Genomic DNA, 25,508 nt, shown 5'->3' with positions numbered 1-25,508 from the left:
CCCCCCGCCTGCCCCTGATGTCCCCTGAGTCACCGGAGTCCAAGGTGAGTGCCTGCAAGCAAATGAGTCTGTGCTGGCTTTTTAAGAGGACTCCTGGATTCCCCGCAGCCTTCCGTCCCACCTGGCCTGTTGGAATCCCCACTGTTTTTCATAGTCAAATGTGGGGACTCCTCTTCTTGGCACCAGTGCTCCGGCCTGGGGAGGTTGGTGTGAGGCTGGGGTCCCTGGCTCCTCCAGGGGGAACTTCCGTGGTCCAGATATCCCTCCTGGTTCTCAACTGCCACACGCGGGTGTGGAGCCTGTCCCTCTTCTCTGCCCCTCCTACCAGTCGCTGCTTTTTATCCTTAGTTATAAAACTTCTGCTCAGCTAGACTTTAGATGGTCTCCAGGTTGATTGTTTTAGAATTTAGTTGTAATTTTAATGTGTTCACGGAAGGAGGCAGGCACCGTGTTTATCTACTCCGCCATCTTCGATCTCCTCTCTCTCGGTTAATGTGTGATTTTTAATGAGGCCTTGTTGAAATAATAGCCCTCAGCTAATGGGAAGACCACAGCAGCTTGGCCACTGTGATGCATGGCCCTGGGGGAGGGGGGGTCCTTTGCTGTACAACTTGTCCTGAATCAAGAGAGACAGCAGCCTACCTTTGAGCTGTCATATCAAAGCATGCAAGATCACTGTGTAGACCTCCAGGGGAAAGAAGCAGGACCCAGTGGTTAAGCTATGGCAATGTTTTCTTGTTGCAATTTTGTTTATTAATCGCTGTATTGTTACTGAATTGACAGTCTGGTGCTTTCCTGTAGAAATCACATTGGTTCCATCCCCTTAGGGATGGCAGAGCAGGGTGGCCAAAACAAGTTGGGTGCTTGTTCTGCCCTTTTGCCTTTTACTTAAATTCCTCTGCCACTTTTTTCCTTTTGGCACTGTTATCTTCAAGCCTATTTCTCCACTGCTTGGATGTAACGCTCTGGAGGGAGAAGGAGCTGTCACCTTGTTTCCCTTGGTTTAACGGATGAAGTGATTGTGGTCTGATGTTATGTAATTGTTTCCGTCTGATTCTCCTATTCCTGTTTCCATCCAGTTCCTTGCTCCTCTCTTTCCTGTTCACTCACATGTCTCCAATTCTTTTTTGTACCTAGAATAGTCTCACTATTCCCCGTTTGCCTCCACAAGCCTGCTGTTTCCAGGAAATTACATAATGTTCATTTGAGATGGAAATCTTCTGGAGGATGAAGAGAGTTTAATTACTCATTGGGTAGAGAAGCCAAGTCATTTCTTTCTCCAGAGTTGTTCTTTTAAACTGATATTACCAGCTCTGAATGCAGCCAGGTTGTTTTTGTCTGTTTGGGGCTCTGTAGGCTGTCAGTGTCCACGATGTGGGTGTCCAGCTGGTACCATCAGGCTAGATGGGATGGCACTTTCCATGGCTCTTGAGGAAAGGCTCCTTCAGGAAGGTCCTGGGGTGAGCCGGTGTTTTCTGCCCAGGGGCCCGTTGCAGTGCTGGGACAACGGAGGGCATCTTGGCTAGGAGGCACAGGTGGGCTTCCGAGGGACATGCCCGGTCAGGGGCAGTTACGGTGCTACTGTCTGTATCTCCAGTGGTGGCCCAAAGGCTGAGGAAGCTAGATTTCCCTGTGAAGGACAGTGGAGAGCCCAGCGCCCCTGGGGCTGACAAGAACCACTTCCTGAGACCCAGAGAGCCTAGAGAGGACACTGGGAAGGTAAGTGGACAGACGCCCTGGGCCTGAGTCCTCCCTTCTCATGGGCTGAGGTGTGGGCAGAGGGCAGCCAGCATGGCCTGGTGCTAAAGCAGGCTAGGCAGAGAAGCAGTACCTTTAACTCTGTCCCTGAGGAGATGGTCAAGGTGTTAGGGCCAACAGTATATTTCTGAAGCCTATTGCCCTGTTCCTTGTCCTCTGCTCTGGGAGTGCGTTCTGAGGGGTGGAGTGGGTGTTCCAGAGCTCTATCACCCCTGTGGCTTGAGGTCTTTCCCCTTCCCCGGGTCAGAGACAGCGGGGCCCATGCAGAGGACAGAGGGGCAGTTTGGTAGACTTGCTTATAGAGACTGGCTGTTCCCACTTACCTCACAGAATAGACACAGTTTTTATTTACTACTATTCCTCTCAGGTAGTAGTCATTTCCATTTAAGGAAAAAACCATTTCTGTCAATTTTCCTGTGTAACAGCCCCAGTGTTTTATAAGCCCCATTTGATGCCTCTCTGGAGGAGGTAGGCCAAAGTTTAAGTTCAGCAATCAAAGTTGGTGCTGGCCACCCTTCATCAGAAGGGCAATTTATGACTTACAAGTACATTCAGAAACAGCGCAGAGGGGCTTGGCTGCCTTGTTCTGAGCTCAAGCTGCATTCAGTTTATTTGGAAGATAATTCGTATTCTCACGCCCACTCCAGTGGGTTTGCTTGGTGAGGATTTTAACATCCAAAAAGACTGCCTTCTAAAATGTCCATGGCTTTTCCTTCATGTTATGTGAACTGAGGCCACGAGGAGTTTTTCCTGTTGTCTGGGCCCTGAGTGGAAGTCTTTCATCTTAGAATGTTCGCCCATTGCTGTGGTGCAGCACACTTACCAGGGGTGTCGGGTTCGGGCAGCTCCGGGCTGTTCTGCAGGGGCCCTGCCCAGGAGGAAGTGCTGGGGTGACAGTGCTGCTCACAGCCTCAGCCAGCCCCTGGGCCCTGATAGATGCCGGAGGTGGTCAGCCCTTTGTGTCCTTAGGTCTGTTTCACACAACTGGGCCTTAGGGAAGATACCTTGGTTGAAGGAGCAGGAATAATAGTTATATGTTTTTAGGTCTAAACCACAGACTTCCTTGGGAAGAAAGGGGTTATGTTTTCCTACAAATTCAGGGTCAATTGGCCATGCCATTAAATGCATGGTACACCCCTGCTCTGCGTGTGGAATTGTTGAGGCAGCCCCTCCTTGGCAGACTGGCTCAGGTCTGTAGCTGGCCCTGTGATGGCCACAAGCTGTGGAGAGAGCATTGCTGCCACTCTTTGAGCCTCGAGCCTCAGTAACTGTGCAGACACCTTGTCAAAACCTCACTTAATCCTCACAACCCTAGGTGGTAGGTGGTGTCAGCTCCGTTTTTCAGGTGGTTGTGAAACTCCCCCCACAACCCTGTCATGTCTACTTGGGGTCTTTTCCAGCTTTGGAGGCCTGGCAGTGCTATGCCTGAGGCTGTAGCTCATTTCACGCAGAAAAATTCCCTGCTCTGTGACTCAGGGAGCCTTCTCTGCATTTGTTTCACTTAAGGAAAATGACCCGGGGGTAAGATGGAAAGGGAATTGGCTGTTGCCAGGCAGAGCCCTGCGTGTCAGGGGCCAGCAGCCAAGTGAGTGATCCAGGAAGTCATCCAATTGCAAACCAGAAATTGTTCTTAACCCCTCACTCACTGTCTGTGGTTCACAGCAAACTCGTCCATCTGTCCAAATGGGGTCAGAGTGAACCCTGGCTCCTCAGAGCCCTGGGAACTGTCCTCAGTTCTTGGCTGTCTCCAGGGCCCTGTGGGAGCCATTCAACAACCCAGGGTTTGGGCCTGCCTCTTGGTGCAAGAGAGAACGGCCCCAAGGGGTGGGAGCCAGTTCCTTTTGGCAAAGAGGGCCTCTTTGGTCCCTTGGAGACTGGCCCTTGGGTCTGCAGAGCCACCTATGCCCTGGACGTTGCATGCGTCCCCCACGTAGGGCCTGCCAGGGAGCAGTGTGGCCACCATGCACACCCCTGTCAACCGTGGGTCAACTCAGCCGCTCCTTCCTGGGGGTGGGTGGGTGGGTGGTCTCCCTTCCTCGCCAGGTGGGACTGCTCTCCTGGACAGTCTGATGGTTGCTCTCTGCCAGTGGGCCTGTCAAGCGCGGGTTAACAGAGGATTTGTTTATTGAATCATCAAGTAGCTGTCACATGATTTTAATCAAAACACCATTTCCCTGACAACAGTGATGTCAGTCTTGTTATTGCAGGAAGGAGCAGCTGTGAGGGACATTCAGTCTCCATGCTGAGCCCAGGTTTGGAGACTGAAATCAAGTGAAGCATCCATAAATAATGGTTGCAGGCCCCGACGTGCTTAACCCACCCACCTTCTCTTCCTCTTCTCTCTGTCCAGACAGTCTGTTCTGCACGGACACGGGCCAGAGCCCAGCCGTGCACCCTGAGTCTCCGCTGAGATCTCACCGTCTGCGCCCCTTGCTCTTTCTACTCTTGTTTCTACTTCTGATTTTCCCAGTTTTCCTTATTTCCCCCAAACTCAGAGAGTCTTTGGAGCTGCTAGGATCACTGGCCTCTGCCTTCTAACATCAGGATCTGTCTCTCCTTCATGCTCTAAACCAGCACTTGCTGGTGACCCAGGTGGTTCCAGCCAGCCCCCCTGCAGGGGGCCATTCAGCAGCTCAGGAGTCTCCTGCTGCTGCTCCTGGCACCAGCTTCCTGCCCTTGCAGGTTAGGGGGCCCTAGGTGCTGCCTGAGGGTCTCCAGGGCAGTTCTGAGGAGCTTGGCCAACAGATTTGGGAAGAGACGGGAGTCTTTCTGAGTCCAATCTAAGTGAGGCCTGACAACAGAGATCAAAGCTCAGGAAAGCCAGCTGTGGGCGGGTCACGGCCAGCTGGAGCAGTGTCCTCGGGCTCCAGCCTCCTCTTGGCACCTTTTCCACTGTGAGGGCTTGGGGACCGGGCAGCTGTCTCTGCAGAGAAAGACCCCCAGGACTTCTAATACTTCTCCTCCCCTCAGGAGCTTGGCCTAACAGTTAGAGACTGATGAAAAAGGCCCCCTTCTAGGTGGGACATGGGTTCCCACGGGTGCTCTTACGTCTGTGGTACCCATGGCCGGTGCTGCCCAGAACTCATCATGAAACATGAAGACATCTTTGGCACTGTTCTTGGTTCTTAACCTGGAGCTGGTGCTCGGAATAGGACAGCCATTCTTAAATGAAAGAGGAGCTTCCACAGGCACCAAGCAACCATTTTCTATGTCTAGTGAAGGGACAGTTAAGAGTTAAAAGAAAGCAAGACAAGTAGAAGTGAGATACTATGACAAGCCACGAAAGGGAGCTGGGGCGTGTTCTGGGTGCCCTCTTGTTGGAGGGCAGTGTTATGCTAGGCTGCATTTGAACCTCACAATAAACCTGGTAGCTAAGTCAGCCAGTCTCTGTTTCCAGGTTACCGGTGAGGACAGCGAGCCTCTGCAGTGATTTGCCCAGGTTCGTGGCAGGGCTGGGAGAGGTGCCAGGGGCTGAGGACTCAGTCAGAGGTTCTTTGCTGCCTCCTGGGCTGTCCCTGGCAGAGAATGGGTAGGCACCACCCTGTCTGGAGGGACTTTCTGGCCAGGGTGGCTCCTCCGGGGGGTGGGCTGGAGAAGCCAGGCCCTGTTCTAGCCTTATTCCTGTCCAGGCCTCCTTGCCCGGCCTTTTACCCCCGGGGCCTGTCCGACTGCCTGCCTGCCCTTTGGCCCTCACTTCGCTGGCACAGGGACGCTGCTAAACCTTAGGCTTCTCTAGAGACCAGAGGGAGTTCTGGTGGGTCTCAGACTGGGAGTCAGCCAAGGCTGGGAACTCAGGATCCTTCGCACACTGTGCTTCCAGGAAAGGCCCCGGGGGCTCTTCCTGGGTTCAGTTGTGTCCCCCGCCCCGACTGTGTCTGTGGCCCTGGTGTGGTAATGGGCACCAGAGTTCTCAGACCCCCTTTTGGGCATCTCTGTCCCCATTATTCCCTCATTCTCTTTGGGAGTTAGGAGGGATATTGAATCAGAAACTCTCAAAGTGTCTCATGGGGAGAGTGACTCAGTTCTCCCTTTGAGAAGCCAATTCCCCAATGCCTCATTTCTTCTGGGTCCAGATTTTCTGAGGTTTCTGCCCAGCCAGCTCTTGGGGACTCAGCTGCAGGGGGAGTCCGGTTCCCATGATGCTGTGTCCTCCCTCCCTGCCCCCATTCCAGGCTCTTTGCTTGGTGGTTCAGCCCTGCACCCGCTCTGCCCAAGCTTCAGACTCTGCCAATTCAGACCAGCTCTGAGTCAGTCATGCCTAGGAAAGTCCCCTTGAAACTTTGACAAGGGGAGGTATCAATATTCCCTAGGGGTAGTTGCAACTACAGGTCCAGAGGAATTCAGCTGCACTGTGGGTTGGGACATCACAGCAGGAAGAGTGAGAGAGTTGAATGGCTGGAGGCACACACATAGCAAGCTCCCCACTCTGCCTGACCTGGCTTTTCGGTTTGGCCTCAGTGACTGAGGTTGTAGCTTCATACTGGGTGGGGGCAGGTATGCCCGTGATGGCTAGTTTCCGAGGTGAGGGTCCAGTGCCTTCACTTCAGTTGAGACCCACCTCTGACATAGCGAAAGTAGGAGCCATGCACAGTATCCCCTCTCTCCGGAGCTGCTCAGCCCTATCATTTCTGTAAAGTGACACTAGCTGGGGCTAAAGTGAGAAGGGCAGAGCTGCAGCCTGTGCAGGTGACATTTATCTTGTAGCCACGTGGTACCCAGGATTTAGTGCACAAAGGTGTCCTGGGGCTGCAGGCAGAGCAGGGGCTTCCCTCCCTCACCTGGATCAACTAGAGGAATCGGAACTCTCAGCGGGAGGGTGTCCTGTGAGAACCATAACCGAAAAGCGTGAGGGACTGCTGTTGGAGACACTAACGCTCTAAGTCAGGATCCATGAACGGGCCTCAGGGGGCCCAGGAACCAACTCCTCCCCTGAAAATATCTGTCCCATGTTGTGTCTATGCACATTTCTTGGGAAGAGGGGCCATCATCAGCCTGTCAAAGGGATCTGTGAAACCTCAATTGAAGAGCTAATGGGGTAGAAAGGAGCAGATGGCCAACAACAGAACCTGGGGGCCCTGTTACCACCCCACCTGGGCTGGGCCCTGACTGGCGGAGATGGAGGTGGACTCTGGACAGTGGCAATGCACACACTGCATCCCTTTGAAAATGTGGGCACTGTCAGCTCTAGTCCTTCAGCCCGGCCAGGCAGAGGCCCCCGGTCTCCCCGGCCCCACTCCACCCTGAGGCGGCCACAGAACTTAAGGAGGTCAAGGGCCTGACTGGCTGCTGAAACGTTGGCCAGTCTCTGCTGGCAGATCTGTTATTTTTGCCTGTACCCTGGACACTGGGGTTGTTTTTGGCAACACAAAAATGGTGGAGAAATTTGGTGGAGAAGGAGAAAGATTGCAAAACATCATTAGTGAAATTGAGTGCTTTCCTTTAAAAAAAAAAAAAAAGGCACATTTGAAACAGTGTTACTGAATTCTTGGGTAGCCAAATGGAGGTAACAGCCGTTTTGGGTCAGGACTGAGTGCCTGTTAAGTGGCGCAGGGCCAGCAGGACAAGTTGATGGAGAGGGCTCCGGCTCTCTTCCTGCCGGTAGCTGTCTCCTCCACTCCTCTTAACCCCACCCCTGCGGCCTGCAGATGATCCCCGTTTGGGAACCCTCTCAGTTCTATAGCACAGGCTCAATTGGAATGGTTTGAGTGAAACCAAATCTCAGCTGAATTTGCTGCCAGAAAGCAGGATTCAGTAGTGCCCTTTCACTCAGGGTCTGGCATTAAAGCAAGCCCCAAACGCATGAGAGCAGTCAAATGCCTTGGCAAATGGCTCTCCCAGCACCTGAGGGCGCCGAGCTGGTGCCTGTCTCTGTGTGGGGGTCCACAATATGTGCGTGCGTGTGGAGGCCTTTTGCAGGCCCCTTTGATGTGCTGTCATGAATAAGTAGCAGTGACTTGCTGCCTGCCCCCCCCCCCCCCCCCCCCCCCCCAGCGCATGCCCTGCAGCTTGCGTGTCCTCGGGGACTCCACTCCTCCTGCTGCAGGCCCTTGCCTGACTACCTCCCTGAGAATCCAGGAGCATCAGGCAGCGCCCAGCCGGGCCTGGTCCATGTGCAGGCTGTGGTTAGCAGTGCTTCCGGCAGGGTTCTGCAGCAGCTAACGTGCACTTGGGCGATTTCAGAGCAAGGTATTATTTACCCTGCTGACGTCAATGAGAACATATTATCCACTGTCCTCTTCTGCAGCCTGAAATGAGCACCAGAGCTCAGGGAACACAGCCACCTTCCATACTTTAAAAAATTCCACCCAGGGCCTGATGAGGTGAAGGCCCATGTCATTCGCCTGACATTCGTATCACCCAGGCTCTTAGAAAACAAGTTGTTTTTATTTTAATTCAAGAGGGTTAGAAACATAAAAACAGTGTATTTTCCTTGCAGAAAATTACCCCATTTAAATTACCGTTTGGTACAAAGATCATTTATTAAACTGCATTTTAGGCAACTTTCTAACATTGAGTGGACAGGTTACATTTTGATTTTTCACATTGGAGCTATTATGATTTGCACTCAAAATACCAAAGCTATTGAACTCACCATTTTTTCCCTTAGTAATTAAAAAAAAAAGCACACAGAAAGAATAACTACAAGTGGATTAACTTTATCCAAAGTAATTCTTTATGGACTAAACATCCAGCATAGACCACCCTTCTCGCTTTGGAAACAAGCAAGTCCTCTTGCCCTTCCTACAAAGTGCAAATATCTCCGGATCACTTTTATTTCTTAACTTGCAGTCCCAAAGGGAAGCAAACCTCCTTTTCTCTCTGCTTCTTTTCAGAGATTTTGGTGGAGACTGATTATTTTACCATCAGTAGTGGGAAGGTATTACCACTTGAATTTCCTTGATTGAGCAAATTTGAACAGATAGGCATCTCACAGCCAGCGGCAAATCCCAGTTATCTGTATTTACTAATATAACATTATTCCAATCTGGGGTCATATTTTTCCAGGATGCTATTCTTTACTTCTATTTTCAAAGCTCCCTGCTTAACTACCCGCTCTGCCTCTGAAAAGACAGTGTTCAAAGTATATTACTTTTTTAACCCTGAAAGTGCCTAATCAGCACTTTCCCTTGATGGGCCTTAAATGTAAAACACTACACCCCTGCTCAGGACTGGGCTGAGTTTGGGTTCTTCTCTGAGTAGCCGCCTCTCTCTGGGTTGCATCTGTTGGCCTGCAGCGGTGGGCTGAGCAGTGCAGTCTGGCCCCTTGGCAATCATAGACTTCTGTAGGAAATTACTATATTGTGTAACTTGGAAAAACTAGGCATCTTTAGTGTGAACCTAAACTTGTGTTGTTAACGGGACCCTGGAAGGATGGCAGTGTGGGGCCTGTCTCCCTCAGCCTTGTTCATGGAGGGCCACCTGAACACCTGCACTTGTCACCTGGAGAGCACCTTTCCCTCAAAGCCAGACAGCTGTCAAATGGAGAATAAGGTTGAGGGGACAGTGTCACACGCACCCAGTGCTTAACCAAGATGGGGGGTTTGTACATACAGCTGTTTGCTCGAGAAAAGAGTCCACTGCTACTGACCAGGGGAAAGAGCAGAATGAGAAGCCGGAAAACCCAAGAGCTTGGCGTGGTTCCTCCCTCACAAGCTGTGCCCTCAGACAAGTCACACAAGCTTCCGAGAGCTTTGGTCTCCTCAGTGGAGGACTGTATCTGCCCAACTAATTTCAGAGAATTGCTGTGAGGATTAGAAGAGATTGTGAAAGTGCTTGGCAAATGAATGTACAAATATAAGCGGTTCCTCCTTTGGATGGGCGAGCTGAATGTGGGCAGGAACCATCACAAGCAGCACCGGCTAAGTCTGCAGGCAGTGCTGCTGTTGTTTCTCAATCTAAGCGGTTGTATGAGCCAGTTCTGCCAAATGTGTCAAAATTTACCCACACGAGATATGGACAGAAGATGGTGACGCAACGAGGGTGGCTGTCAATCGTCTGGGATCAGCCAGGCTACCATAATGGGGGGAAATGATAAGACGAGTTATGAAAGGGGCACTGTGAGACCAGAGACTCGGGCTAAAGGTGCCCGGAAGGTCTGCCCTAGTTCATCTCGCTGCTTGCCTTCCGGGGGCCGCGGGCCGAGAAGCAGAAGCCCTGTAATCAGTCCCCTCCCTGGGACCACAGGCCGGGAGGACTGTCCTACTGGACCTGTCAGAAGGGACACATGAATTGGAAACATTTTTGGGGTCGTTTAGAAACAGAGGCAGATGATACTGCTCGTCTTCCACACACCACTCCCAAGATAAGCTCTAAAAATTTCCCGAAGCAACACAATGATCAAAGATCCCTGCCTATGCAGTGACTCCAACTTACTACCTGTTCTCCAGTTTTTACCTTCGATGTCTAGGCACAAAGACAGCGACCGGCTCGGGTGGCTTCCAAGGAGGCAGGAGAGGCAGCCCGGCTTAGGGGTGCAGCCGCAGCCAAGGTCAGCCCCGCACAGCACAGGGATGCCACACCGGTCACTGGGACCAATGTTGTCAAATGGTACTGAGCGTTGTCTCTAGAGGAGGAATGTGAAAGCGATCTGGAGGGTGAATTTTCTTTAAAGCAATGGGAACTTGAGTATAACTGTTGATGGAGGGGTTTAAACGAAACTGAGCTGAGAATTCTGACCCCAACATAGAACCCAATAGTTAAGGACCCGGGGCTTGATTAGAGATTGGAAGCCCTCAGAGAAAGCCACTCATTTCATTATGTCCACACGTCTGGAAGCCTCACACAACCAGAGGCTGCTCTAGTCGCTGTATACGTGGGTCCTGGACCAGCTAGACGGGAAGCTGCTGCTTTTTCTGCTCTGCACTTTCTGGTTGGCCACCCCGTCCCATTCTAGCTGAGAACATGCCCTTCTTTCCAACTCCAGCAATTAGGTGGCATTCTCTTCTCTAGCAGGAGTCCCCCCTTTTAGGCACTGATGACAGTGGGGGCAGAGTGGGAGAGGCCAGGGCCGTGATGAGTCCCTCCTGCAGAGGCCCCTCGTTGGCTGGAGGGCGCGACTCCCAGCGGCTGGTCCCCCCTCCCTGTAAGGACACGGGGCCCATTTCTCTGGGACCTCTGAGGTGAGGGCTGACCTTAGTCCTGATCCCAGGCTCCTGCCAGTCCCGCCTGACCAGCTCAGGACACAGCTTAAACACTTGGGGTTCTTCATTTCTGAGGAAGGAAGGGACTCCGACTTTTGTTCATATCAGAACAGAGTCCTTTAGCCCCATTTCCTGGTCCTCCTCGGTGGGCCCCAGATGTTTCCCATTATGTGATATTACAGGGTGGCTGGTGCAGGGACCCTTCTGCCCCCTTCTCTGTTCCCAAGGTAGCAACGCAGGCCTGGGAGGGGCGGAGGTGGCGAGGGGGCGGCTGGGGATGGTCAGTGCAGCTCACCAGTAGTTTTAAAATGGAACACCCACCCTCTTTATGTTGTGTTAACATGCTCTCTTCGCGTTACAGGGACCAGCATATCAGTTGCGTGTAAATACTAGAGACACGCTTGCCCAACTGGAAATTGCAGAACAAGTGCATTTTTCCCAAAGTAGAGACTAATACCCCTGGATTAAAAAAAAGAACATAAACAAAAAATAAAGTACCACACATATTGCACTTTTTGTCAAGTGAAATCTTTACCTCACGTTCATCTCACCAAAGTCTCTTCAGAGGAGCCTGGTTTACATGATAATAAAGCTAATGATTATTATACAGTAGTGTACACACTGCTAACGTGAAACAGACTGGAAAGTCATTATTTCAAAGTAGCCTCTCATAAAAGAGTGGTATTAAGCCTTCTTAGTGTTAGTGTTTGTAAAGAGAAAACTGCTTGGAAGCTTCCATAGGTCACAGGTCAGGGGACAGAGCAATGGAGGTGATCAGACCGGGCTGGGAAAGCACCTGCCTGACCACAGAATGGGTCTCCTCTCGCCAGCTTACATTTCAGTAAATACAGACGGTTATGGAATTAATTGATTTCTGCTTGAAATAAATGAGAACAGCAAACAGGAGCTTACAACACAGGTGAGCAGGACAGGGCTGCTGTTCGCCAGGTGAGTGCTGTGCCCCAGGTGTGCTGTTTCCTAACAGCCCTGTCACCGCCGGGTGCCTCCCGATGTCTAGCTCAGCCCTCTCACTTCCAACAGTCTCTGCTCTCCCTCATCTGTGGACCTACGCGTCTGGCCATTGCTCCTGGGTTTCCCCGGCGGAGCAGCTCATGGCCTTGCTGGGGGCAGGTGTTTATGTCAGTCTGTAACTGTGCCATTCCTGTGACTCTGAAATGACCGGCCCCCATTTTCAATCTGGAAGGCATGTTAATTTCATAAATATTACAGCACTTTGATAGTTTATTTTGGGAACATATCCTTTAGTCTAATCAAATCAAGCCCTGTGCCTTGCAAAGACTTAAAACAGATCATAGATCTTAATGAAAGGATCTCTTAAATGAAATGATGTTATCTATTTCACGAAATCATCAATCTTAAGCACGAGGAGGAATAAACAATCCATAGAAGGAACATAATTCACTCTTCCTGGGTTTTCACTGTGTGTTGTTAACTCACAAAAACAACAGCCCTCCACGCCACTCCGAGTCCAGCCCCACACACAGCCCCTGCGAAGGGTCTGGCACCAAGCAGAGCCAGCAAAAAGTGACCAACGATGCTAGGGGCTGGGCAGGGGGTGCAGGGCACAGCTCCTCAGACCTTCCATGCTTCTCCTCACCGCCTGGACACTTACTACAAAGAGGAAAGGCAACTTAAAGGTGTTTCTAGATGCAGCATCAATGTAGTATTTCTCTTCTTTGTGCTTTAAGGAAGATGCTTTGTGCTTAACGCATTCATTCACCTGCTGATAGGACAAGCCATTCTAAAGGACAGAAATGACAGTCTTTGTAAATAATACTGAATTTGTAACACTTGGATGTTATTGTCCAAATGACAGATTACTCATTACTTCTAGGTATACAGTTAACTAGCTGTAGCATCTACTTTTTACTTACTTTGATGAATGAATTATAAGGGTTAAGTTTTACTAGTAATATAATGTGTTTGACAGATGATCTGCTTAAATGGTTAACACATCTGTGGTTTCTGAATATTGCTGTAATACTTGAAGATTTCATTACAAGTCAAAACTTTAAGGAAATTAAGACTGCGATTCCCACATGGTGGAAAACAAACTCTGAAGTGACTTTGGATTTAGCATTGACATAAATGGAAAACTGTTGGTTTCTACAGAAAAGAAATAATTAAAGCATGATCTGGGGGGCGAGGAAAAGGCACAGCACTACCACTTCACATGGGAGATAAAAATTCATTTTGCTTGTTCTTAAAACTTCTAAGCCCTATATGAAACTGTCCAAATATACAAAGCTCAATAAACTACTAGCAACATATAGTGTAAAGTCAAAGTAGTTATTACATTTTAAAAGAGACGCTGGGTTAAGACCGACCGCCCCGAGCCAGAAGTGTCCACAACAGACTGCGGGAAGAGCCCGCCATCCCCTGGCCCAGGGCTGGTGCTCGGGATGCTTTCTCGAGTTTCTCACCCCCCAGTCTCCACTCCGGTGCATCGCCTGTCAGTTCTACGGGCAACATCTTTGGAGTCCTGAATACACGCTGACTCTGTAACCTGGGTAACCCAGGGCGCCTTCTGAAGAGCTGTGTTGCGGGCTCCCAGATGGAGACGACTGCCAGTCTCAGGGATCAGTAGCAGCTGTTACTTTGTGGCCCCTGAAACAAAGCTCACGCTCCACTGCTTGGTGATGGTCATGGAAACAACTTGCATGAGCAGCTTAGAACTTCCTCTTCAACAACAAGGTACAACTTTCCTTTATTTCCTGTGCATCAAATTTCATTATGCATTCCAGATTTGCCTTTAAGCAACATGCTGTGGCTTGGCTTCAGTGAAAAATATTGCCTTTTTCTGTCCCCCACATATAATGGCACGCATTTCCTGCTTTCACCAAGGGTTCCCTTGATAATGAATTGGTGTGATTCTGCATAAAACCTAGGTCTGGATGTTGTCTTCTTATAAAAACATTTGTTGGTGTCTCCCATGAGAGTTTGCTTCACTTGACCTAAGGGCATGAACTTCAGCCTACAACTATGTTCCAGCACTTGCCACAGAAAACTGTGGCGGGACAGAGCCAGGAAGAAGCGATATCCACCCGGCCAGGCCCTCTGATTCCAGTTGGGCAACTTGGTATTTCCCCCTTGGGGAGAGGGCAGAAAAATAGGCTTTAAATGTAAAAGGCTGGAATAAAAATAAAAACACACTCTTCCTTCACTTGACCTGCCTCACTTCCTGTGGTTAATTCACCAGGACATAGCCATTGTGCTGGGGGTCCACAGCCTCCAGCATTTCACAATCAAAGAGTCCAGGGAACTCAGAGAGGGCTAGAGGGTCGTAGTTGGAGGGGGCCTCCTGCAGTGCTGAGCTCCTGGGACAGTCTGGTGCGGCTATGCCACTCTGCTGGGTTCCGTCCATAGGGTACTGACAGGGAGTGGGGTAGTCTGGCTCAGGGGAGGCCGTGCCAGGCAGCTCACAAGTCTGATAGGAGAACTGCAAGGGCGCTGGGGCAGCTCCTGACGGTTGTGGCGGGGGCGGCTGCTGCAAGTGTGCCTGGGGGCCTGGCGAGGAGGGCAGGGGCTGCAGCTGCATGTCCTGGTACTGGCTGACGAAGGGGCTGTACTGCATTTGCTCAGAAGCAGGCTCCAGGACGGGGCTCAGGGGCTGGGTCAGGCTGAAGGGCGCTGGCTGCTGTGATGGTGGTGGTGTCTCCTGGTGGGGAAGGGACAGCTGCTGACTCGGCTGTGAGTATGAGCTCTCTGCTATCTGCATCTGATTGAAATAGGCCTGCAGCTGAGACTGTTTCTGGAGGAAGAGCCGCTTCTGTTGGAGTCTAAATTGGCAAAACCAAAAGAATTATAAATCTTTGATGGCAATTTTAATGTAAATCCAGTATCATTCATTAGCTTCAGTCCCCTTACTTCTCTCTTTCCATGGGGCGTAGGTACAAATGGTGTCTGCTTCCTTAAACCTAATCTTATTTTTCGTCCCCTAGTTCTGACTGATCCCTTAGTGCCCAAGTGAACACTAACTCATTTTCTCTAAGATTCTTACATTTTTCTCCCTATGAAGCGAGAGGGTGATTTCCCATCCAGAGTGTTTCGAATGGGGGTGAGGTGGGGGTAAGACCTTGGCCTCTAAGGGTGTCTGTAGGTTAACGGACTAGGTGATTCTACCTTGGCCAAGTTGCTTCTAGTGAGGCCCGGGGGCGCGAATGAGAGCAGGGAAGATGGAGGCCTTTCCTGCAGTACAACCCGCTTCAACTGCGTTAGGTCACGGATTCTGAAAGCTTAGGTCTATTCATAAGTCAGAGGGGAAATGCGAGAAGAAAAGGTAAACAAAGCACATTTAGGGCTGCTAGTCCGGACAGGCCCATATTCCATGGACACTGGAATATCTGCATTAGCGATCATGAATTGAAGACTGGCTCATGCATCAAAAATCTACTTTCCTAACAGAGGCAAACCCCTGGGGCGAAAGGACATTACCCAGCATTCTTAAGTCTCCCACAAAAGCAAGTGACTTCTTTGGCCAAAGACCTTCTCTCACCTGTGTTCCTGCAGCTGCTGTTCAAGGCTCCGCGGTGGTTCTTTACAATAAAGCTGACAAGTGTTCTGGGCTTTCGACAGAAGGCTGGGCTTCTGCAAGGGCAGAACAACAATATAAGCATGACAATGTGTTGTTATCTAAGATGCAGCCATCAGACTGTACCTCTGCCTGGAGGATGAAGCCAAGTGTGGCCTCCAGAGTTCAGGCAGGGTGAAGGGACTGGACTTGCTCACTGAGACCCTGGGAGGGCCCTGGGGCACTGGGTCAGCAGGCCTGGGCTGTCTCAGCTCTAACCCACTTCAGTTTTCCATTTCTAAAAGTCCCCTAGCACTGTGACGTCATGGAGATTAAAAATAATGAGAAAGGTGGGGTTAAATCTTGGTAGCAAAGGCTGCAGCACCTGCTTCTCTATGGCGTATCATTTTCTAACAGGTTTTCAGGCACCAGTGCAGAGAGCTGATATTTCCTTTTCCTACCATTCAGTGGTGTTACCCCTTCCTGGGGCCTGAGGACCAATCCCTCTTCTAACACAGAGCATAATGCTAAGTCTGTACATGTTTCTAGAAACTAAAAGTCTAGTCAAACCTACCCGCCTATAAGAAATTAGGCAACTACCCTAAAACAAACAAACAAAGGAACCCCCAAGAAGCCCAAACCAAGCAAAACAGGCTAGTGCTGTGCAGAAAGGCCGATTCTGGTGGCACACAGGGAGCCGGGGCAGCAGCGGGCAGGGTCCCACCTGGAGTCTGTGCTGCAGGAACTGGGCTTCCAGGCTCTGCCGCGGGGGCAGCTGCGGGCGTGCACCGCTGGGGAGGGCAGGGTTTTTCTGCTGCTGAGAAACTTCCTCCTAAGGAGCAAGAGGGTGAAACATTTTCAATTCTCCTTGTGGGAGAAAGTTTCAGTTCTGAGTTTCAGCACCTTGGCAAATGTCCAAGAGGAATTCCTACCCGGGACGCGTAGCGCTCAAAGCTTTTTACATTACTAGTAGGCTGAGGGTTAATCACTGGGCAGAAAAGCTACTCATGTGTTATCTGTGGTAAACGATTACCAAGTCAGTACTAGAGCAAAGGCTCTTTATGTCACCAGAAGGCCATTACCTTCATGTAGGCCTCAAATGCTGTAATATCCTTGATGCCCTAAAAATAGGCTCAAAATAAAATTTATTGGTAAACAGCAATATTTTTTGTATCTTTAGCACAAACAATCCACTTATAATATTTCATGAAGTGACAGCACATTAAAAGCAGTGACAACAATCTTCTCATTTGGGTAAAGTTTATTCTTAATTTTTGTGTGCTTGCACAGGGGAGGGGAGTTCAAAGGAGGCAAGAAGAGGTAATCCATGTAAAATCCACCCCGTGAAGCAAACTTAGTTTGCCAGTGTCCAGGCCTCCATGTGGTACTGATCACCTGGGGCCTGTGTGGACAGGTCTAACCTTTCAGCAGCAGGTGGCAGCAACCAAGAAAGCTTTCCAAAAGAACCTGTTTGCTCCAGGACTGGACTAAATCCTCTAAATGAAATGACACATCTTCAGGACAAACTTGCGCCTCATACTCACAGAGCTACTGCGGGAAGGGCCCGGAGCACTCACCTGAGGGCAACTGCTAGCAAGGTCTTGGAGCTGAGGAGCAGCTGACGCCAAGTTAGCATCTGCCTCTGGGCCGATCTGTTCATACAGCAACTGCACTTTGTTCAGCTCTAGGATTCCTTTGGTTCTAGCCAGATTCTGAAGATGCTGTCTAAATGCTACAATTCCTGGGAGAAAGTACAATGACCAATCAGTTTAAACAAAACACAAGGCCTTTAAGTGACCATAGGTAGGATACCAGCAGGGCAACAAGCCCCCTCAGGTCCCACCAGGTAAGAGTCTTAAAAGCCAGAAGGGCAAGCAGGTGGTCACCTTGGGTGAGGGAGGTATCCGATGCCCTGCGGCCCTCTCTGAAGCTCACTGGTGACCTGTTGTGGGCCTCTCGTTTCTGGGAGCTCAGAGCCTGCATGGCTGGGTTGGCAGGCCTCAGGCTTATGAAGGGAGAGGTCACGCGCGGTGAGGGCTGGTTGGCTAACATGATGTCCTTAAGGGAAGGGTTGTCCTCCAGAAAGTTCAGGTCCCTCTGAACAGACCCCATGTCATACTCAGAATCCACGCTGTCAAGGGAGGGGTTGTCACTCACGGAGAAAACTTTCCCTGTTAGAGAAAACAAAACAGATATGACCAACAGCAAAGAGCGTCTTCTTTGCACACGAGAGACAAAGCGTAGCCGGCTTGAGTTCTCACAGCTACAACGTCCTTAATCCAACAAAACCATCTCAGAACCTTTTTACATGTCAATTTAATCAGCTTCATATGTAGTGGGGAATACTCCAGACCTCTACTCCTCAGATCTCTGCCCCTCCAAAACAGCCAGGGCCCTTGAGGAATCACAGCACTCGGATGAATTCTGGGAGTTAGAGGAGCCAACTCAGACATTTCATTTCCATCTTTGCAGCTGCTGAGCAGGCCTAACCCTTCGGCCTGCTGACTGTGGTCCATAAGGAGAAAGACAGGCCACATTCTAGGAATTGGTCGGTACCATTATTCTTTCTGGAAGGTTGGAGTACAAGCTGATGCTGTGAAGACTTAACCTGGCGCTCGCTGGATGTCATACCTGAACCAGGCATCATGACCAGCTGATTGGTCACTTCTGACAGAGTGTGCCGTCTCTGCCCACTGCGTGTGGACTGGAAGGCGTCAAAGCTCTGACTGGGGTCTTCCTCGGCCTCTCCTTCCGTCTCTAGCCCTTCATCAATGGAGGTCTCCATCATGTTGCTGGGCAGTGACTGGCACCCCTTCCTCGCCAACACAGGCGGCACAGGGTCCAGCAGACAGCCATTTACCTAAACATCAGGGTGAGAGGGAACTATCAGTTGCTACTCTCCTGAGACATTAGAAAAATCCACATGGAAAAATGTCAATGCTTGTGGCAAATTAGAAATTAAGTAAAATGTTAAAAATGTACATGTTTCTTACTAACGACAACATGTAGATCAGAAGTTAAGGCAAGTCAACTGCAGCACTTGGAGACAGAAGCCCATTGTGACCCAAACTGGCACTGCCTCCCGGGTTTCTCTGAGTCATCATTATTACAATAAACAGATTTTTTTAGTGGTTTCCAGATGAACAGGGGTATATTAGGTTGAGGCCTACTACTTATTTTGTTTTAAATAAGGGAAGTGAAGAGGGGGAGATAAAACAAAAACCAAAAAAACCCTGCATGGCTCATAGCTAAGAAAAAAGAGTAGTCACCAGCATTCATCTCGTTTTCAACCACAAAACACACTGTAAGGTTCTAGACATACTTTTGTATTTATAATTTAAGTACCTGCCCATTTGACTTAGTGTTTAATTGGTTCTATGTGCCTGAAGAATGGAAAAAAGAATAAAGACAGACAGATACCACAAAAACGATTGAAAAAAATTCAAATGGCAAACAGCCAAAGCCTTCCCTTATAGGATAACAAATGAGTCACAGGCCCCGGATTCCAGCAGAGGTTAATGAGCACTGGTGCACTGACTCCTGTCCTGCAGTGATATAGACACTGTCTACAGTTCCTACTTCGCAGGGATGAGCTCAGCACAGCTCCTGAGTGAGAACTCTGCCTTCTGAGGCAGCTGCCACACAAACCACCTAATGGCAGCAGAAAGAGCAGACAAAGGGGAGCTGTGGTTTCGAGTTCTTCTGGCGGCTAAAAGCCCCAATGAGGGGGCAATTATTTACCTCATTACCTTAACTATTCCCCTGTGGAAGTCAATCTGTTTTCTCCTATGAACGGCTGCTCAGGGCCGGCCAGTCATAAGACGCTGAGTTCTAAGCAGCACTTTCACCTGGATACACTGGGTACAGCTATTGTTTCTTTTGGAAGCAGGCGAAGCTCATGTGTGTGAGAGGTGACGTGGGACATCCCTGTGCCAGACACAGGAAACTTTCCTCTTATGGCAACCAATCTGAAGGCGCTGCAAGGCCCTTTATTTGGAGAGGGAGACTTGGGTGACTCAGATCTTTGTTTGCTTGGGGGAGGGGACGGTGATTCCATGAAATCTGTTCTGGGGCTGCAGCCATTACTTGGATAACGTGGCTAATGCATTACAGAGTTTTAAAGTGAGGGTGGTCATTTAAAAGGAAGAGTGGTAATGCTTTCTTCCCAGACTAAGACCAATCTTCTCCATGGCACCAGAAAACAAAAACTCTGAAGTCTGGTCAGCAACTCTTATCTTCCCCTAGGCCCTTCCCCTTATAAGTTTTTCTTTTTTTGACTACACTTCTCAGTTTTCTTGTAGGAAAGAATGGCTGGCTGCTTGGAAACTTATATTTATACCTCTAGGTTCCTTAACTGTCTACTAATACAATTTTCTAAGACTGCCAAGGATGATTTAGAAATGAATAAAGCAACAAAGAAAAGAATGTTATTAAGTAATTTCCTATCTTCACACTTACAGCCTCTGTCAAATATCAGATATTTATCAGCCTTTATCAGATATTTCTTGTAGTATAGTCTTACAAGGTCCTTTTATCCTTAACAGAAAAAGTTACCTTTTTCTGAGTACCCAAAAAACCTTACAGTCCCTCTAAATTTATAATTTTTCCCCCTCAAATTGTCTGCTTATAAATTTATCTCCTCATCTAGACTACAAGAGGAATTATGTACTTTTTTTTTTAATGTTTGCTGAACTCAATTTTATCCTGGGACAGGTTGAAACAATGACTGTTTTTCAGATGATGTTTGATGATTAAATCGGAAAGCACGGTGGGGCCCGCTCATAGGTGTGAACATCTTCAGCTATAATTTCATTTCCTGCAACAGGTGGTAATCATGCTACTCTTGCCTGTCAATTTACTACCCAGGGACTTGATATAACAAGAGCCTAAATTCAGTTGTAGGATTTTGTGACCAAAGTATTGGGCTGATCTACCTAGGCTGCTAGAAATAAGATCTTTTGCTCTAGGAAATAATCTAGGCTAACTGTAAATTACAGGAATTCAAAATATAACATGGGTGAAATGTACATTTTCTAATACATTGTTTTTGTCTTTCCTTAAAGTTCAATCTCACTTCACTTCAAGTAAAAGTCTTCATATACATGTAGCAGTCAAACTTTGAGAGGCTGCCATTAACTGGTATCATATCCCTGAGTGTACCACAAATACAACATTGTAGCACGGGAGATTGGTAGACTATTATGGACTGAATGTTTGTGTCTCCCCCTAACCTTGAGTGTGGCTGGATTTGGGAATGGGCCCTCTATGGAAGTGTAGTTAAATGAGGTCGTAAGGGTGAGGCCCTGATCTGGCAGGACTAGTATCCTTATAAGAAGAGACACAAGAAAGTGCTCACTACACACGAGCACAGGGGAAAGGCCACAGAAGGACACAGTGAGAAGGTTGTCCCCTCCAAGCCAGGAAGAGAGCCCTCACCAGAAATCAAATCACCCAGAGCCTTGATCTTAGACTTCTACCTAAAGTTGTTAGAAAATACATTTCTGTTGTTTAAGCCATCCAGCCTGTGGTATTTTGTTATGGCAGCCCTAGTAGACCAATACACAATACTAGCCAGTTGAGTTTGGAGGCTGGGAATGTGCCTTATTTAATTTGTATCCTAAGTGCCTAGCAAGTTTGGCATATATTGAGGAGGTGCTGTAGGCTCAAACCTCAGCTCTATCACTTATTAGCAAGTTGCTTAACTTCTATAAAGTTCAATTTTTTTTCACTTGTAAAATGGAAGTCAAGTTGTTTGAAAAGATTAACTAAAATAACATATATAAAATAGCACAGTACCTTAGGTACTCAATATACTGGGGTGCCAAAAAATGTATACACATGACTTATATTCATCTTTGTTATTGGTATATATTGAGTATTACAATTTTAATATAATTTTTTTCCCGTTCTTAAAATGTATATACATTTTATACACCCTCTGTATTGTATCTATTATTATTACTATTATTTCTTGACCAAAGAGAATGCTTTATAACAGTAAAACATTTTAAAGCATGAAAATAAAACTATAACATTTTCTTTTAAAGAATTTTTATGATCTTGAGGCAACTTAAAATAAACAACCAGGTGAGGAAGGAAAGAACTGGACAACCCTAGTTCTATAAATTTCTCCGAACACAATAATCAGAAGTATAGTCAAAGATTTAGACACAAGGACATTCACCTGAAGCACATATGAGGATGCAAAAATTTTAAGTACCTGATGTTCAAAAACAGGAGAGCAGATAGTTAAATAAGCCTATACCTAATACAATATATTAGGCAGTTGTTAAATATAACTCATGCTTTCAAAGATTTCATGATACAGAAAAAAGCTCGTTATATTATGTGAAGCAAGATACAAAGTGACGTACAACAGAATATAATTTTGTTTTAAAAGCCTATGTACTTACTGACCCGCCACCCTATACGCACCCCCCCCCACCCTCCTATCTACAGTCCACTCTCAGGAAATAGGCCCAAATATGCTTATCTTTGGGGTAGTGGAATTATGGATAAATAATATTTTTTCTTCACTCATCTCTGAATTTTCCATGTGTGGTTCTGATTGGTTTTACTTTTTTTCAATTATAAATTTAAAAATTCAAATTCAGAAATAAAGGTATGTTCCCTTTACAAAGCCTTAGAGGTTAACACTATTCAGTTTGCTGTACGGCCTTTTCAGACCTTCTCCTATATGTTGTAGTACCTCTATAATAATGAAAGTTATTAAAAATATAAACACCCTTGTTATACTTTCCTTTTCACAGTTTAGCCGCACAGTTCCCTTCTGCTATCCAGCTACGAAGGTGGTAACTTGAAAAAATCCAGTTACTATAATCTTTAACAAAATGTTAAAAGTGACTGAAGTGTGTATGTGTATAAAAAATTCAAGATTCCCAAAGAAACCCTCAAAAGAGAAAGGTTTGTGCACCTGTCCTCCATATGGTCTCTCTGTCACCTGGGGGGGTCTCAATTATCGCTCAGAACTGGATGACTATCTCAGAAAGGTGCTTTTTTGGAGGAATCCCAAGCCAGTATTTCTATACAACCCCCGCCCCCCAAGGGATCTGACTGACAGTTTTAAGTTGAAGACTTCTTGGAGGGAAAGAGAGGTGAGAGCTCTGAGATGCACAAGACCTACCACCAACTGAGAGTAGAAATGAATGAGCAATACGTGCAGTTATGAAACATCTTCCAGAAGACAACAATGGGTGCTTATAGTAGCAAATATACATGAAGCAGCAGGAACAACAAACGAATATTATCTCTGTCTGATCGTTTTGTGTGTGTGTGTGTATTTATAGGCTCCAAAGAAAGAGGTACTAACTAGGGAAGGAAAAGGGACAAGTATTTTTGCTGACATAAATGAAATGATCCATGAGTAAGACAGCGGATGTCTAAAGCCTGGCTAAGTGCCACAGTGGCACTGCCAGTGTGGGTGGCCAGTTCCAGCGTGGCACGGCTCTTCCTACAAATGCAAATGCATCATCTAGCTACTATCTATATCTTTCACAAAATCATTCATTTCCTGTCTGTTTCCTAGTTACGGTAACAATCACAAGCTTTAAAAATAACTTGCCCTATATAATACAGCAGACAGCGCCCAATCTGTGTTTCGGGCCTGATGCCCTCACAGACAAGATTTTAGCAGCCTGCATTTTAATTTTTTCAAGGGACTTAGATCTTAAAAATAAGTGAATTATGGTGTTCCAATTTATGTCTAAATTTCTGGGTGAGGATGTAGTAGCCATTTATGAGGTTACTGAACATGCCAGGCAACCACAGGCAGAGAAAAAAAGCCTGTCCACAAGAAGTGGCGTCCTCAGGGGCATGGACACTAACCCCTTGTGGTTGGCAACTCAGCTCAACACCTGTTTGTGGCAACCCAGCATCAAGCTGCCATGACTGCACTCTAGCTGAATTCATTATTTAACTTCTTAACCAGCTCCACCTCCAGAACTCCCAATTTCTAATGGCACTCACCCTCCCCATCATCTAGGCTCAAAATACTGTTATCACTTTGGACTTCTCTTTGGATCCCAATATTCCATCATTTTTTTCTGTACAAGCTCATTTACATCATTCCCTCCTCTCCAGTTTCATGGGCACTATCCTAGTTTAGGCCCTCAGTGTCTCCCCCGTTGGACACATGGTCTGACCTTCCATTGTCCTTGTCACCAGTCTCTCCTCTATCCAATGCAGTTTATGTACCCTTCCTGACTAATTTCTGAACTACAACATGGATCACAGTGCTTCTTTGATCAAAAATTTTCAATTGTTTCCTACTACCTTGGAGAAGCCTATTTGAAAGAACTATCTTGATGATACTGAAACACATTCCCATGCGGAGAACCCTGGCCTGGAGAACAAGCCTACAGTCCTTGGCTTGCCATTCACAGCTAAGCTATACATCTTTAATTCGTACTACTCCCCTTCACACCCTCTTTCCTCAGACACACTGAGCTACTGCTCTTAGAGGGACCTAGGCTTTCCTGATGTTTGCTGTTCCTCAGGCTTTTCCCTCCACCGAGGTATCACATCCTAGTTTCCATCTACCCAGATTCTGCCCACATCTCAATTCCTAGCTCTGACAGTTAACCCAAAGACTTTCCTAATCAGACCAGCTAAAAGCAACTCACCTCTTGCCTCTTTCCAGTCTCACAGCACTCTGATTTGTATTTCTTTAAAGGATCAATTATTTTATACACCAATAATGAACACTCAGAAGAAGAAAATTAAGAAAACAATCCCATTTACAATTGCATCAAAAAGCATAAAACACTTAGGAATAAATTTGACCAAAGATATGAAAGATTTGTACTCTGAAAGCTATAAGACACTACAGAAAGAAATTGCAGAGGATATAAATAAATGGATGGATATACCATGCTCATGGACTGGAATGATTAATATTGTTAAAATGTCCATAATACATAAAGCAATATACAAATTAAATACAATATCCATTAAAATACAAATGACATTCTTCTCAGAACTAGAATAGCTAATCATAAAATTTATATGGGCCACAAAAGACCCCACATAGTTAAAGAAACCTTGAGAAAGAACAAAGTGGGAGGTACCAAGCTCCCTGATTTCAAAATATACTACAAAGCTACAATAATCAAAACAGTGTGGTACTGGCATACAAACAGATACATAGATCAATGGAATACAGTAGCCCCCAAATAAATCCTCAATTACATGGTCAATTAATCTATGACAAAGGAGGTAAAGATACACAATGGGGTAAAGACAGTCTCTTCAATAAGTGGTGCTGGGAAAACTGGACAGATACATGTAAAAAAATGAAATTGGACCACTTTCTTACACTATACACAAAAGTACACTCAAAATGGATTAAAGATTTAAATGTAAAACCTGAAACCATAAAACTTCTAGAAGAAAACATAGGCAGTCTTGGCACTATCTTTTTGGATATATCTCCTTGGGCAAGGACAACAAAAGAGAAACTAAACAAATGGGACAACATCAAATTAAAAAGTTTCTGCAACAGTGAAGGAAACCACCAACAAAATGAAAAGACAACCTACCTAATGGTATTAAGATGTTCGCAAATGATATATCCATAAGGGTTAATATCCAAAATATACAAGGAACTCATACAGCTTAAGATCCAAAAAACAAACAATCCAATTAAAAAATGGGCAGAGGACCTGAACAGACTTTTGTCCAAAGGAGACATAGAGATGGCCAACAGGCATGAAAAGATGCTCAACATTGTCAATCATCAGGGAAATGCAAATTAAAACCACAATGAGATATCATCTCACACCTGTCAGAATGGCTATCATCAATAAATCAACAAAAAACGAGAGTTGGCAAGAATGTGGAGAAAAGGGAACCCTAGTGCACTGTTGGTGGGATTGTAAACTGGTGCAGCCACTATGGAAAACAGTATGGAAATTCCTCAAAAAATTAAAGAGAGCTGCCGACTGACTCAGAAATATCACTTCTGGGTATTTATCCGAAGAAAACCAAAACACTAATTCGAAAAGATATATGGGGCCGGTCGGGTGGCGTGATGGTTAAGAACTGGCTTGGGATGCCAGAGG

At 47.2% G+C, this 25,508-nt stretch overlaps 2 protein-coding genes across 5 annotated transcripts in view; one reads left to right on the top strand and one right to left on the bottom strand.

The window, feature by feature from the left end:
- PPP2R1B (protein phosphatase 2 scaffold subunit Abeta) overlaps positions 1 to 12,654 on the top strand; it is a 39,364-nt gene extending 26,710 nt beyond the window's left edge. For 2 of the 3 annotated variants that reach the window (XM_019653631.1, XM_019653630.1), the window contains 2 exons: positions 1,598 to 1,719; positions 10,146 to 12,654. In XM_019653631.1, the coding sequence (XP_019509176.1) occupies positions 1,598 to 1,719; positions 10,146 to 10,325 (302 nt within the window). In that variant the 3' untranslated portion in view covers positions 10,326 to 12,654. The remainder of the gene's footprint in view (positions 1 to 1,597; positions 1,720 to 10,145) is intronic. The other variant, XM_019653634.1, reaches the window with a different exon arrangement.
- SIK2 (salt inducible kinase 2) overlaps positions 12,123 to 25,508 on the bottom strand; it is a 109,433-nt gene continuing 96,047 nt past the window's right edge. For both annotated transcript variants that reach the window (XM_019653628.1, XM_019653629.1), the window contains exons 10-15: positions 18,061 to 18,289; positions 17,316 to 17,600; positions 17,007 to 17,170; positions 16,154 to 16,261; positions 15,415 to 15,506; positions 12,123 to 14,698 (exon numbers count right to left, since the gene is read on the bottom strand). In XM_019653628.1, the coding sequence (XP_019509173.1) occupies positions 14,107 to 14,698; positions 15,415 to 15,506; positions 16,154 to 16,261; positions 17,007 to 17,170; positions 17,316 to 17,600; positions 18,061 to 18,289 (1,470 nt within the window). In that variant the 3' untranslated portion in view covers positions 12,123 to 14,106. The remainder of the gene's footprint in view (positions 14,699 to 15,414; positions 15,507 to 16,153; positions 16,262 to 17,006; positions 17,171 to 17,315; positions 17,601 to 18,060; positions 18,290 to 25,508) is intronic.

Source organism: Hipposideros armiger, unplaced genomic scaffold, assembly GCF_001890085.2.
Source record: "Hipposideros armiger isolate ML-2016 unplaced genomic scaffold, ASM189008v1 scaffold_204, whole genome shotgun sequence".
Lineage (NCBI taxonomy): Eukaryota > Metazoa > Chordata > Mammalia > Chiroptera > Hipposideridae > Hipposideros > Hipposideros armiger.
This window is presented reverse-complemented; position numbering and strand designations above follow the sequence as displayed.